At 37.1% G+C, this 15360-nt stretch overlaps 1 protein-coding gene across 1 annotated transcript in view; it reads right to left on the bottom strand.

Moving 5' to 3' along the window:
• Nucleotides 1-15360, bottom strand: part of LOC123659001 (YEATS domain-containing protein 4-like) — a 34748-nt gene that overhangs the window by 9615 nt on the left and 9773 nt on the right. Inside the window, exon 3 of the mRNA XM_045594284.1 lies at nucleotides 7762-7945. Within this exon, the coding sequence (XP_045450240.1) occupies nucleotides 7762-7945 (184 nt within the window). The remainder of the gene's footprint in view (nucleotides 1-7761; nucleotides 7946-15360) is intronic.

Below are 15360 nucleotides of genomic sequence, written 5' to 3'. Positions count from 1 at the left end.
TCCCTTCTAACGAAGCTCCACCTGCTAGCCCAGAAGTGGAGAGTACACAAGTTCGTCGCTCTGTTCGAGAACGCAGACCTCCAGCCCACTTTCAAGATTACGTCTCTTCATAAAGGGGGGGGTGAATGATGTGATCTCCTTGTTAAGCATGAAGGTTACATGTTATTTAATTACCTTCTTTATAATATTAGATAATACTATGACATTATCATTAGTATTATTCTGTCAAAATATCAATACCTAATTATTTACTATGTCTTATTTTATTGTTGAATAAAGCCAATATTCTATTTGGTTCTGTCTTATCTGTATCATATATTAAGGTCATTTTGAGTTGAAGATCGTTTTTTACTTAAAAATAACAATATTCGTATATTTTATCCTATAGAAAACATAGCAAAACTTTGTTAGGGGTTATTTATTAATCACATGAGCTTGAGAGGGAAAAATCTTAAAATATCATACGTAGGGAAGGAGGGGTACGGTGTCATCCATAAATTACTCCACACCTGGGGCGGGGGGACAGGGGAACCACGAAGTGTGACATAGTGTGACAAGGGTTGGGGGGTGTGACATTGCGATTCAAACTATAACATACTAGCATCCCACACGGCTTCGCACTAATATTTAACCATAATTTAAAAAAAAATCCCAAAACTTTTTGAAAATATAAAAAATCGGTTCAATATTTTCAGAGCATACTGACTGAAAATAAAAACAATAAAATTTTCCCTCTTTATAATATTAAGTAGTAGGTATAGATAACATTGTTACTATTAAAATAGTTTTATTTTTTTATACCTATATAATTATGTTCGATTGATGATGATTTTATAAAAAATAATTAAGAAGTAAATAAAAGTAATGTCAAACTGATGTTTTGATAAATAGCAATTTCTAGATGTAAAATTGCAAATTATGTGACGTCACACTAGATAGGGATGGGCTCTCGTATTTGTGACCATCTGTGCACAAGACGCAGTAAAAAAATTGTGAAATTCTTGTGACGTAAGGATTAATGTATGGCCCTTAATGAGATATGACGTGTATTTATTTTTCGTTGAACGCGTGATTTCTACACCAAAAATAGCCAATAAAAACACTTCAAGATTGATCTCTCTTTGGAAAATTATATCACGATGCTTAATTTTCTAAAATCATATTAGATTTTTATCATTAAAAAAAATACAAGTAATATTTGCGTATCAGGGAGGGAGTAGTTTAAAAATTCACCACATATCACCATAGTAGGGCTTAAATAATTGTGTTTGCAGACAAACGAAAAAAAAACCGACTTCAATTACATCGACAAGTAATATAACGTAGATCGACGAAAAAATAGTCAAGTAACTACGCGTTATGAAAGATTACTCAAAAAGTAGTTATCAGATCTCGATAAAATTTATATGTGACCACATGACAAACATCAGCTTTCGATTAAATTAAAAATTATTAAAATCGGTACACCCAGTAAAAAGTTATTGCGGATTTTCAAGAAGTTCCCTCGATTTCTCTGGGATCCCATCATCAGATCCTGGTTTCCTTATCATGGTACTAAACTTGGGATATCTCCTTTCCAACAAAAAAAGAATTATCAAAATCGGTACATCCAGTAGAAAGTTATGTGGTATAATACAACGTAGGTCGACGAAAAAAGCGTCAAGTAAAAACGCATTATTAGATATAGCTCGAAAAGTAGTTGTTAGATCTCAAATAAATTTAAATGGGACCAATTAGCACACACCACCTTTCGATTAAAAGAAAATTTGTTGAAATCGCTCCACCCAGTCAAAAGTCCTGATGTAACATACATAAAAAAAAAAAAAAAAAAAAATACAGTCGAATTGAGAACCTCCTCCTTTTTTGGAAGTCGGTTAAAAATTGCTTAAAAGATCATATTATTAACGGACGACCATATCTTATCAAACTTTATAGAGATGATGCGATAGAGTCATCTCATTGACTTACCAGAAAAATAGATATTTCTTGGTGTCAGTGTATGTATGCTCAGTTCTGCAGATTACATTAGAAATAATAAGCAAATTATTCAATCGAATATCATGATAGTTGAAGTTTTTTTTTACCACGTCGCCCTAAATACAACAATTTACTACACTTATAAACAAACAATAACCGCTCTGGGGTAGTGCATATAGGCACATAAAACACAGACGATTTACACGTTCGATTCCTGGTCGAGATGGATATTTGTATTTGTACTAGAGTTCTACCCTGTCGGTCCCGGTTAATGTCGTAAATAGGTACCTGTTAGTGATCGTTACTCATAGTAGGGAATATATCGGCCGACCCGCAGTAGAGCAGCGTGCTTGATTAAGCTCAAATCCTTCTCCTAATAAAGAAAGAGGCCTATGCGCAGCAGTGGAATGCACAGGCAGACAACTATAGCTCTATATTGTAGAATGTGCCGAAGAGAACGCGTCACACACATTGGTGGATTAAAGGATCCAGAATATCGGGATAAAAAATATTACCTATGTGTTATTCTGAATCTCCACCTATCTACGTAATATGTTTGATTAAAATCGGTCCAGTAGTTTTTGCGAGAAAGAGTAACAAATATAAATACATACATTCATAAACATTTTTGAATATCATATCAAAAATTGACCGCTCCAGCGGGGTTCGAACCCGCGCCTCCGACATACCGTGTCGGCGCTCTAGCCAATTAAGCTATGGAACGATGCACCCGCTCGAGCGAAATTTTCGATATGATAATTTTTAATTTCGGTTTAAGCGAACCGTGGCGCCGTCTATAGTGAGCTCTTTACAGAAACCCGTAACTATTCAAAGTTTCATATTACAATGAAAATCTTTGACAGGAGACGACACCGTGCTATTTTTAATATCTAAGATTTTATTTTTTTTGTGTTACCCACATTAGGAATTCTAAACATTTTTGAATATCATATCAAAAATTGACCGCTCCAGCGAGGTTCGAACCCGCGCCTCCGACATACCGTGTCGGCGCTCTAGCCAATTAAGCTATGGAACGATGCACCCGCTCGAGCGAAATTTTCGATATGATAATTTTTAATTTCGGTTTAAGCGAACCGTGGCGCCGTCTATAGTGAGCTCTTTACAGAAACCCGTAACTATTCAAAGTTTCATATTACAATGAAAATCTTTGACAGGAGACGACACCGTGCTATTTTTAATATCTAAGATTTTATTTTTTTGTGTTACCCACATTAGGAATTCTAAACATTTTTGAATATCATATCAAAAATTGACCGCTCCAGCGGGGTTCGAACCCGCGCCTCCGACATACCGTGTCGGCGCTCTAGCCAATTAAGCTATGGAACGATGCACCCGCTCGAGCGAAATTTTCGATATGATAATTTTTAATTTCGGTTTAAGCGAACCGTGGCGCCGTCTATAGTGAGCTCTTTACAGAAACCCGTAACTATTCAAAGTTTCATATTACAATGAAAATCTTTGACAGGAGACGACACCGTGCTATTTTTAATATCTAAGATTTTATTTTTTTGTGTTACCCACATTAGGAATTCTAAACATTTTTGAATATCATATCAAAAATTGACCGCTCCAGCGGGGTTCGAACCCGCGCCTCCGACATACCGTGTCGGCGCTCTAGCCAATTAAGCTATGGAACGATGCACCCGCTCGAGCGAAATTTTCGATATGATAATTTTTAATTTCGGTTTAAGCGAACCGTGGCGCCGTCTATAGTGAGCTCTTTACAGAAACCCGTAACTATTCAAAGTTTCATATTACAATGAAAATCTTTGACAGGAGACGACACCGTGCTATTTTTACAAACGCGCTCGACCGTGGCGCCACGGTTCGCTTAAACCGAAATTAAAAATTATCATATCGAAAATTTCGCTCGAGCGGGTGCATCGTTCCATAGCTTAATTGGCTAGAGCGCCGACACGGTATGTTGGAGGCGCGGGTTCGAACCCCGCTGGAGCGGTCAATTTTTGATATGATATTCAAAAATGTTTAGAATTCCTAATGTGGGTAACACAAAAAAATAAAATCTTAGATATTAAAAATAGCACGGTGTCGTCTCCTGTCAAAGATTTTCATTGTAATATGAAACTTTGAATAGTTACGGGTTTCTGTAAAGAGCTCACTATAGACGGCGCCACGGTTCGCTTAAACCGAAATTAAAAATTATCATATCGAAAATTTCGCTCGAGCGGGTGCATCGTTCCATAGCTTAATTGGCTAGAGCGCCGACACGGTATGTCGGAGGCGCGGGTTCGAACCCCGCTGGAGCGGTCAATTTTTGATATGATATTCAAAAATGTTTAGAATTCCTAATGTGGGTAACACAAAAAAATAAAATCTTAGATATTAAAAATAGCACGGTGTCGTCTCCTGTCAAAGATTTTCATTGTAATATGAAACTTTGAATAGTTACGGGTTTCTGTAAAGAGCTCACTATAGACGGCGCCACGGTTCGCTTAAACCGAAATTAAAAATTATCATATCGAAAATTTCGCTCGAGCGGGTGCATCGTTCCATAGCTTAATTGGCTAGAGCGCCGACACGGTATGTCGGAGGCGCGGGTTCGAACCCCGCTGGAGCGGTCAATTTTTGATATGATATTCAAAAATGTTTAGAATTCCTAATGTGGGTAACACAAAAAAATAAAATCTTAGATATTAAAAATAGCACGGTGTCGTCTCCTGTCAAAGATTTTCATTGTAATATGAAACTTTGAATAGTTACGGGTTTCTGTAAAGAGCTCACTATAGACGGCGCCACGGTTCGCTTAAACCGAAATTAAAAATTATCATATCGAAAATTTCGCTCGAGCGGGTGCATCGTTCCATAGCTTAATTGGCTAGAGCGCCGACACGGTATGTCGGAGGCGCGGGTTCGAACCCCGCTGGAGCGGTCAATTTTTGATATGATATTCAAAAATGTTTAGAATTCCTAATGTGGGTAACACAAAAAAATAAAATCTTAGATATTAAAAATAGCACGGTGGCGTCTCCTGTCAAAGATTTTCATTGTAATATGAAACTTTGAATAGTTACGGGTTTCTGTAAAGAGCTCACTATAGACGGCGCCACGGTTCGCTTAAACCGAAATTAAAAATTATCATATCGAAAATTTCGCTCGAGCGGGTGCATCGTTCCATAGCTTAATTGGCTAGAGCGCCGACACGGTATGTCGGAGGCGCGGGTTCGAACCCCGCTGGAGCGGTCAATTTTTGATATGATATTCAAAAATGTTTAGAATTCCTAATGTGGGTAACACAAAAAAATAAAATCTTAGATATTAAAAATAGCACGGTGTCGTCTCCTGTCAAAGATTTTCATTGTAATATGAAACTTTGAATAGTTACGGGTTTCTGTAAAGAGCTCACTATAGACGGCGCCACGGTTCGCTTAAACCGAAATTAAAAATTATCATATCGAAAATTTCGCTCGAGCGGGTGCATCGTTCCATAGCTTAATTGGCTAGAGCGCCGACACGGTATGTCGGAGGCGCGGGTTCGAACCCCGCTGGAGCGGTCAATTTTTGATATGATATTCAAAAATGTTTAGAATTCCTAATGTGGGTAACACAAAAAAAATAAAATCTTAGATATTAAAAATAGCACGGTGTCGTCTCCTGTCAAAGATTTTCATTGTAATATGAAACTTTGAATAGTTACGGGTTTCTGTAAAGAGCTCACTATAGACGGCGCCACGGTTCGCTTAAACCGAAATTAAAAATTATCATATCGAGAATTTCGCTCGAGCGGGTGCATCGTTCCATAGCTTAATTGGCTAGAGCGCCGACACGGTATGTCGGAGGCGCGGGTTCGAACCCCGCTGGAGCGGTCAATTTTTGATATGATATTCAAAAATGTTTAGAATTCCTAATGTGGGTAACACAAAAAAATAAAATCTTAGATATTAAAAATAGCACGGTGTCGTCTCCTGTCAAAGATTTTCATTGTAATATGAAACTTTGAATAGTTACGGGTTTCTGTAAAGAGCTCACTATAGATGGCGCCACGGTTCGCTTAAACCGAAATTAAAAATTATCATATCGAAAATTTCGCTCGAGCGGGTGCATCGTTCCATAGCTTAATTGGCTAGAGCGCCGACACGGTATGTCGGAGGCGCGGGTTCGAACCCCGCTGGAGCGGTCAATTTTTGATATGATATTCAAAAATGTTTAGAATTCCTAATGTGGGTAACACAAAAAAATAAAATCTTAGACATACATTCATCTTCATAAGTTCGCAATTATAATATTAGTAGGACTTAGAGCTTCTTGGGTAGTTTAATTCCTGATGATGTTAAAAAAGTTCAGAAGACATAAAAAGTCTATAAAGTTATTCTACGCAAACAAGTTTGAAAATATCATGTATTTATTTAGTAATACAATTTTTTTTTGTATTCTCTCGAAAATTTTCTAGTTTGTGGCGGCATCTATCTCGTGACATACAAAACTAGAGAAAATTGACGTACCTACATCGCGATATCAAAGTTATGCAAAGATTTAACTAATATACAAGAACCCGACAACAATTTTCGGGGCGGTAGCCCACCAGACACAACTCCCGTCTGGTTGGAGGATCCTCCCTTTGCGTTGGTGGATGAGGGACTACACCCTCTCCATCACACCCCAAAGAATATACATGAAGTCTAATTATTGGATTCAGAAGACTACTAGGATATAGGATTAAATATTGGTAGTTATACCGATACCTCATATGAAGAAAATTGTATCTCATTTTGTTAAGTTTTCAGGAGAGTGTTTTACAATATTGTTTCATTTAAAAAGTGGCCAAGTGATTTTAAATAAAGCTGCATCCGTAATGAAGTACAATGTTCTTCATATCAGATGTCGATATAAGTGTATGGTTACTCTCGTTGCACAAAATTATTTGCACACAACTCTTACAAAACTCTAATCCTTTTCCATATATTAAATTTTAGAAATTTACAATTCACAATTTAAGAACTAAATATTTACAGATAGTTTTGGTATAAATCATGTTCGCGTGGAATTGTGCCAAGAATGCTGGCAGCATTTCCCCGTTGAATCGCTATGCCGATTCTCTGGGCAAAAAATACACCAGCCCTCTTGTCACCAGTGGAGGCAATAAGGCGAGGAGTTATCTCATTTAAATTTTTTTTAGCACTGCTACTAAAAGGTCCAAGTGTTCGACTGCAAACGGCACAAAGATGTAATTTCGAATTAGTGACGAATATTTGTGCCACTTAGTCGTTTCATCTTTTTCCGATGCGGCTGCCGCTTTTAAGGCTGTTTCCTTGACATGAAACGGAGCAAGTGTGCCAACGCAGGTTGCGTCCCACAAAAGCGCCCGTCCCCTTTCCCAGGGAACCAACGTCAATCTATCAGGTCTATTGCCATCATTGCGACTAATTTCAGTAGACTCGATAAGAGCAGGCATTATTACTAATAAGGAGCAATTTTATTTTTATTTAATTTACAGCAATGGAATTAGTCACGGACCTAGATAATTTTAGAAAATTATCTAGGTCCGTGACCATGGTTGCTGTAAAGTGTCCGAATCGTCGGGCATTTAAAAAACTTAATATAAAATCCGAAAAAGTTGTTTCATTATAATAAATTAAGTGTCTTTAGGATAATTTAAAAAATTTTAAGATAAATTTTATATTGATAATTCAAATATTTATCTACAAGAAAACACAAAAAATTACTTCTGATAATAGACCCAAAAAATTAGTAAATTGAAAACAAAAAACCCTAACAACAAACATTATTTCAATAAACGTATATTACCTCGTTTGGGGTAAACAAACGCGCTGGGTGGGTGTAGTTTGAATACGACTTTGTGCACGAAGGCGCTGATGTCCCCGCGCGCGCCGCGCACCCACACGCGCCAGTCGAGCGCGAGCGCGCGCCCCGAAACCGAGCGCCGCGGCTCACACGCGTGTCCCACTTCCAGCCATATGCGTACACACATCTGCAAGATATTTGGCATGATACTCAAGACTCCCAAACCTGCCCTTTATCATCGTCTAAATCAGGGTTTCCCAAACTTATTTTGTCTATTTTGAGACTAAATTATTTTATAGTGCCGCCATTTTTTCACCAACTTAAAACCACTAAAACTTCAAATAAAATTAATTATTGCGAGCTATATTAGTGGAGATTAAACATTAATTCTTAATGAGACTTTTACTATAACCCACAAGAGCTAACTTGAGACTTGAGCGCAGTAGGTAGTACACAGTGGCGCTCTAGTCTCAAGTTAACTTTTACGGGCTACACCTGCCAATGAGAATGATTATTGAAACGTCACTTTATAGTATTAAGAGAGAGTATCTTTTATTCAAAATAAAACAAACATAATCGATTCTAATATAAAAACATCTACACAACGCCACCTTTTTTTTCTGGGTCTCTTACCGCCATTTAGGCTTACAGTGCCCACAAGGAGGCGTGATCGCCCACTTTGGGAAAGGCTGGTTTAAATAAATAATGCCAGAATCTTCTAGACCTAGGACACTTGAGTAAAATCAAGTTTTTAGAACATTTCCGAAAAAAAAAACAAATTAGTTGTGTAGAAGATTTTGTTCAAATTGATTGTGTATCTTTAATTTTATGGGTATATCGGTATATATATGGAGGAGCTTCAATCATTTTCAAAGAAGAATAAATTTAGGAAACTTTGCCGGATGGTCGCTAACTTACAACTATAAAGTCTGAAAGTAGGAAAGCATATACCTAGATTATTGGTCCTTATTAGTAATAATTACCATCCCGCACTACAGCTACTTTCAAATTTCATATAAATTACTTAATTGGTATGTTGTCCATTCTCCCCATTTATCTTATCTAATACTAACAAAATAAGAAGTACTGCTTATATAGATCGTTTGTAAGTTTGTAGAGCTAATCTCTGGAACCACTGAACCGATAATGTGTATTATGATGCCCAACGAAGTTGGCATGGCGTAGCTTGACATTTATGAGTATGTATTTGCAGCTACTTTTCAACTGTTTGTTTGTCTAACATTCATACGTTATAAGCTATATTGGTGTATTAAATTTTAATACAAATTTTCCAACCACATAATAATTCCATAAATATCCATAAATAATAATTATATCTTAAGAATATATAGTTTTTTACAATCATTGACCACATTGTACCTATTGTTAAAGGCTTTTTTTACATTTCTCGTACACTGTATTCAACGTAAACTATGTTTTGTATTTAAATAGAATCAGAAATCGTTGAATACATAATGAGTGTCACATTTTAATACATTCAAAATATATTTACGTAATTTGTTATTGTTTCCTATTTTATCGAAATAGGAGATAATCTAAAATAATGGACAATATTGATCATAATCACTAATACTATAGCTTGCCTATGCCTGCGGTTTTGTTTGCACAGATACTTATATTTTACTGTATTATTGTGCAAACGATGTAGGTAAAGTAGAACAAAAAATGACGGCAATTAATTCGACTTTTATATTAACATACATACTCGTAAAAATAAAAATACATTTTAAACTTATACAAAAAATCGCAGACCAACTTGAACACCGATAATAAAAATTTGGTTTTAATAAATTACAATAATTTCAGATAACGTCAAAAATAAAGCCACATTATTTTTATGGCATGAAGATTGACAAAAAAAAAACAACAAAAAAATGAGTGTGCTGTGACCACAAGACTGAAAAGACTGAAATAAAAGCTACGAAACGTAACTCTCTCTCTTTCTATCTTCACTAACTTATATCTCCCTCTCAACTTCCGTTCACCTCACCCGATCACACTTTTCGTAACGCTTACGCATTTACTAACTTACTTCCTCCCTCCTCACTAACTTACTCTAAGTCAAACGTGCGTAAAGAAGTTTTACTCCTAAAACGAGTGTGCATTAGATCTCACGACTGAAGCACCATTCGCCTCGTCCGATCACACTTTTCGTAACACTTTCGTCACGTATTCACCAGCTTACTCCCCAAGTCAAGCGTGCGTAAATAAGTTTTATTTCAAAACATAATTTATAATTATAAATAATTATACACAATGAAACAAAATAAGACACAAAAAAAATTTTTTAGACGAAATTGTAGTTGGTAGCTTTTTTGTTTAACTACAAGTAGGTAAATTAAATAAAAACTACATACTCACTCTCAACGGCCGTCACTAGGACGGGAATATTGACGCAAACACAAATGGTTAGACCACTACAAACTTCTATATGTCCTATCGAAAATCTTTTCACTAGCGCCAAACTATGGAGCTATCCATTAACTACGTTTCCTTAATAAGTAATACTATTAATCATGCCATATTTAAAAACCATTTACAAATTACTATGTTAACTTTATTATTTACAAATGCATTAACGAATTTACTTGAAAAAATAATAGAATCCTCTCCCCTTTTCGCCCATCAAGAGTAGATACAAGTTTAACGCTCTTATGATTTTTTTTTTTTTTTCGAAATGATAGTAGCTGTTGGCCCTACTGGCCTTTACAGCGTCACCGGTGAGGGGGGCCGGGCACTTAGGCAACCGGCCGCGAAGGAAGATGTGGGCCCTTTTCGGCGGGCGCGGGGGTGACGTTCGTCCTAAGGGTGTCTCCTAGCGAGATCGCACCTCGGCTTAGAACGTCGTCGGGATGGAGGAGGCGCTATGCGGAGCGCTGCGGCGAGTTGTGGACGGTCGATGCGCCTAAGCGTATCCGAGCCGTCCTAACGCGGGGGACCTCGTCTTCGCCGGCGAAGGCGGTGCGTGAGTGTTCGGTGTGTGGGTGTGTTACCTACGAGAGGGGCGTTGACTGCGGTTATTCTATCATCGGGGTCTGTCAAGACGTGTTTAGGACGTCTAAGTCTCGTCTGTACGCTTCCTCTACCTACGTAGGAGCAGGCCTCTGCTACAAGAGGGTTGGGGTGTCGGAGTGCTCTCTCAAAAAACCTTGAAGAAAGATTTTTGAGATGCTTGGCGATTGAATCGATCCCAAAGTCCTTATGGAGGTCGACGTTACGTACGTACCACGGTGAGGCCGTGGCCGTGCGTAAGAAGCGGTTCTGCATCGCTTGCAGCCGTTGGATGTAGGTGGGGTGACAGTGGGCGAAGACTGGACTCGCGTAGGTCATGATAGGACGAACGCAGAGTTTGTATAATGTCGTCTTATTTCTAAGAGACATTTTACTCTTTCCGCATAGCATCCTATACAGCCTACCGAGTACGAAGGCGGCTCGGTTACGAACTCGATTTATGTGGGACTTGAAAATAAGTTTCCTGTCTAGAGTGACTCCGAGATATTTGGCTTCTTTTTACCATGGGATCGGTTTCCCGAAGAGTTTGATTGTCTCCGGGTGCCCTTGTCTCCAAAATAAGAATTTTGGGTTTCGGGTAAAGTGCACCGCTGAGCTTTTCTCGGCGTTGACCTCGATTCTCCACTTCCTGAACCACTCGCCTAGTGCGGTGGTCGCAGATTGGAGGCGTTTGGACATCATGGCTACGGAGACGGAGGTCGTGAAAATAGCAGTGTCGTCTGCGAAGAGAGCCAGCTTGGTGGCTGAGCTTTGGCTGGGTATGGGGATGTCGTTCGTGTACAGAGAGTACAGGAGCGGAGAAAGTAGGGATCCCTGTGGGACGCCGGCGCGTATCGGCCGAGGCGACGATAACGTGCCTTCGACTCGATAGCGGAAGGTGCGATTCGACAAGTAGTCTCGTATGATGAGCACGAGTCTGTCTGGTATTTTTAGATTGTACAGCTTGTAGATTAAGCCGTTATGCCAGACTTTGTCGAAAGCTTTCGCTATGTCGAAAAAGAGAGCGCCCGTCGAGTGGGCTTTCGATTTAGCGAAACCGGACAGGAGCTCTTATGAGCATGACTGTGGTTTTATGTATGTAGATTTTTACAAAAAAAAAAAAAAAAAACTGGAATGGAACTGTTTTTGATATACTAATGCGTTATCATTTTAGTGTATTATTAATAATATATTATTATTAATATATTATTATGAATATCTTTTGTTCTACGAAGCTCTGTACTGTTTGTTACCCTAAATTACTTTTTATTATTATAGTAGTCAATTTGAGTGATTACTTTTCGGCCCTGATATTCTAATAAAATATGTAGGTAAACATAGCATTTGTAAACAACCAGAGCCGTCGTTGATCATTCACTCTATCAACATATGAAAAATTGTAATAATCATTATGTTGTTTAATAATGTTGAAAGGGTATATTTGAATAAAAGTAATATAATTGTGTTTGCTCGCAAACGAAAAGAAAAAACGGCTTCCATTAAATCGACCAGTAATACAAAGTAGGTAGACGAAAAAATAGTCGAGTAAATACGCATTATTAGAGATATAAATACTCATCAGATCTCAATTAAATTGAAATGGGACCATGTAACAAGTGATAGTTTTCGATTTAAAAATCATTAATCGGTCTACCCAGTAAAATGTTTTGAGGAATATACAACGATGGTTGACGAAAAAACAGACAAGTAAATACGCATCATTAGAGAGAGCTCAAAAAGTTTTGTCATATCTCAATTGAAATTATATAGGACCACATGACGATACGCACCACCTTTCGATTATAAAAAAACATCGATATCGGTCTCCCCAATCAAAAGTTCTGAGGTAACATACATACGCTTCAGCCGTAATATCCCACAGCTGGGCATAGGCCTCTTTCCCCATGTAGGAGAAAGATCAGAGGTTAATCCACGACGCTGCTCCCATGCGGGTTGGCGGATATATTCCCTACTCTGAGTAACGATCGCTATCAGATGTACATGATAACAACCGGGACCGACGGCTTAACGTGCTTTCCGAGGCAAGGTGGGGGGGACCCACAAAGACTGCACAAACACCCAGACCATGACAAACATCTGTATGACCAATACAAATGTTTGTCATGTGCTGGGATCGACCCCGCAACCGCTAGCGCAAACCATTGGTGTGACCGTTGCGCCAATACAATGCTCGAATTGAGAACCTCCTACTTTATTTTAAGTCGGCTAAAAATGTTTAAATGAAGTACTTAGATATAAGCATTTCCGTACATTTTCAGGAACATCCCATGAAAAAAAGCAAAAACAATGATGATGCGAATTTTGTTTTTTGTCCATGAAAAATAGGATTATTTCACAAATGTAGTATGTCACAAACGAAGCAAAAAAAAGTTTTTCGTAATATTTGTTAGTCTTATTATTGCCTACTTCCTCCAAGAAACGGACAGCAGCACTGTGTTTGACGAAGTCATTTTATAAAGAATGCAATTTAGCTTACATAATAAAATATTTTTGAATGATAAAATCCTCAAACTGCGTATGACATAGGTAGTTCGAATATAAATAGGTCTATGGGAAATGGTCTGTCAAAAAATATAAATAATACTAAGGGCCTGTTTCACCTGCTATGGACAACGCTATATAACGTATGATGGTATCCAAGTGATAAAAGTTTTTTATATATTAAAATTTTTCGCCATCGAATTGCACTATCATTTTAGCATTTTTTTAATTCGCAATTGTGAATCTAAAAGTTGAAGTTTATTAATTAAGGAGAAACAGGCCCCGATGGCATATTCTTCCTCCTGCTGTTATTAAAGTTTATATCTTGCACATAAGTTCCGAATTCGATACTAAATAAAATGTATCCACAACTGGAGAAACCTAAGTGAATGGCGCCAAAAACGACAACAATCTCGGCAAAAAGAATTACGTCAGGTGTCACGGCCTTGGCAGTGAATAAAATCTTGACAACCGATATGCCATGAAATTATACCAATGAGTAATCAAATTATTTTACAAGAAACACAAAACAATATATATTTTTTTTTAATTTCGATAAACACAAACAATGTGATGCTATATATTTTAGCGACTAGATAAGTTTAGCGAATTATGTAGGTACTTATGCACGATAAATATATAACAGACGCATAAAATTATCTCTATCCAGTAATTTAAATTATTATAATATACTATTACTTATGATGTAGGTGGGAATTGAGGATATTTTTTTTGTCATATTTTAAGACACTATATGAGAATGAAATTTATATAAGTACTATAATCTAAGAGGCAGTTACTGTCCCAAAATTTGTCATAGTATTGACAAACGAGGTGTGTTTAAACTAATTAAAAATTATATAGGTACTTGTAATTAATACTATACTTGTAATTTTTCGTGTACTTCTTGGTCGTTAATATTTGTATATATCTTGAACGTATCCTAGACTCGCTTAAGGTCATATAAAATTCTGCCGCTCACTTACTCAGCCGTCAGTTTACAACACATTCATTATATTGTTCACTTGCTCAGTAGGTATACTGCGAAGGGTGACTATGGTATGGTTGCTTTAGATGTTATACACTGTATCAAACTAATTACTTTGTGTAGTTTATAAATATAATTATGACATATCTATACATCTATGAATAGAGCTAGAAGAAAGATTGTGAAAGCTACGAAATTCTTCTTCTAATCTCAAAACTTTAACCATGGATATCTCATAACCATGGGGTTCTGAAGTGTGGCAGTGGTACCGGGGGTAGCGGTCCCCCACCCTCCTTCCTCCCCTTCCTCCCAAAATCCCGAAATTCGATGATTCTTAATCTAAAACTTTACCGATAGATTTGATTTTTATAGAAACGATTTTAAAATACGTCACTAATAGAATGCTACGTTATCACTGACTAAATTATGCTATGTTTTAACGGGAGAAAATGAAACAATTCAAATCACGCTGATTACAAGGGGGAAGCCGCGGCGGAAAGCTAGTACAAGACTTTTATCTTGTACTAGCTTTAAAGTCTTGTACTAGCTTTCCGCCGCGGCTTTCTTTTAATCAATGTTTATAATATTAGTAAGACTAGTCGTTAAGGAAAGACTAGGATTGTTATTGTAGCGACATCTTTCTCGCGACATACAAAAAACGGCAGTACAATAACCGTCTGGTCGGAGGATCCTCCTTTTTCAATGGTAGATGAGGGACTTCACACTCTGTTCCTTGCCCCCAAATTATGTTTACTAAAACTAATGATATCCTAATTTTAATACATACCTTATTTACCGTATTATTAACCTGAACTTAGTAAAATCAATTCTTGTCTATTTTTATCAAAGTAATACAAGAAATATAACTTTAAATTTCAACACTCCATCAATTCAATTTTAATTATAATATGTAGCATAATATCAGTCCTCAAAATATTATCAACAAATTGAGACATAAATAGACATATGTGTAGAATATATATGTCTATTTATGTTCAAAGCATCGTAATGTCATATTTTTTTTAATGCATCTTACGGAGTTGAAGCGCAAAAAGTTATTTCAAAACGAAACACAATAATTATGCAACATTTGCAAAGTA

Source organism: Melitaea cinxia, chromosome 13 (genome assembly GCF_905220565.1).
Source record: "Melitaea cinxia chromosome 13, ilMelCinx1.1, whole genome shotgun sequence".
Classification (NCBI taxonomy): Eukaryota; Metazoa; Arthropoda; class Insecta; order Lepidoptera; family Nymphalidae; genus Melitaea; species Melitaea cinxia.
This window is presented reverse-complemented; position numbering and strand designations above follow the sequence as displayed.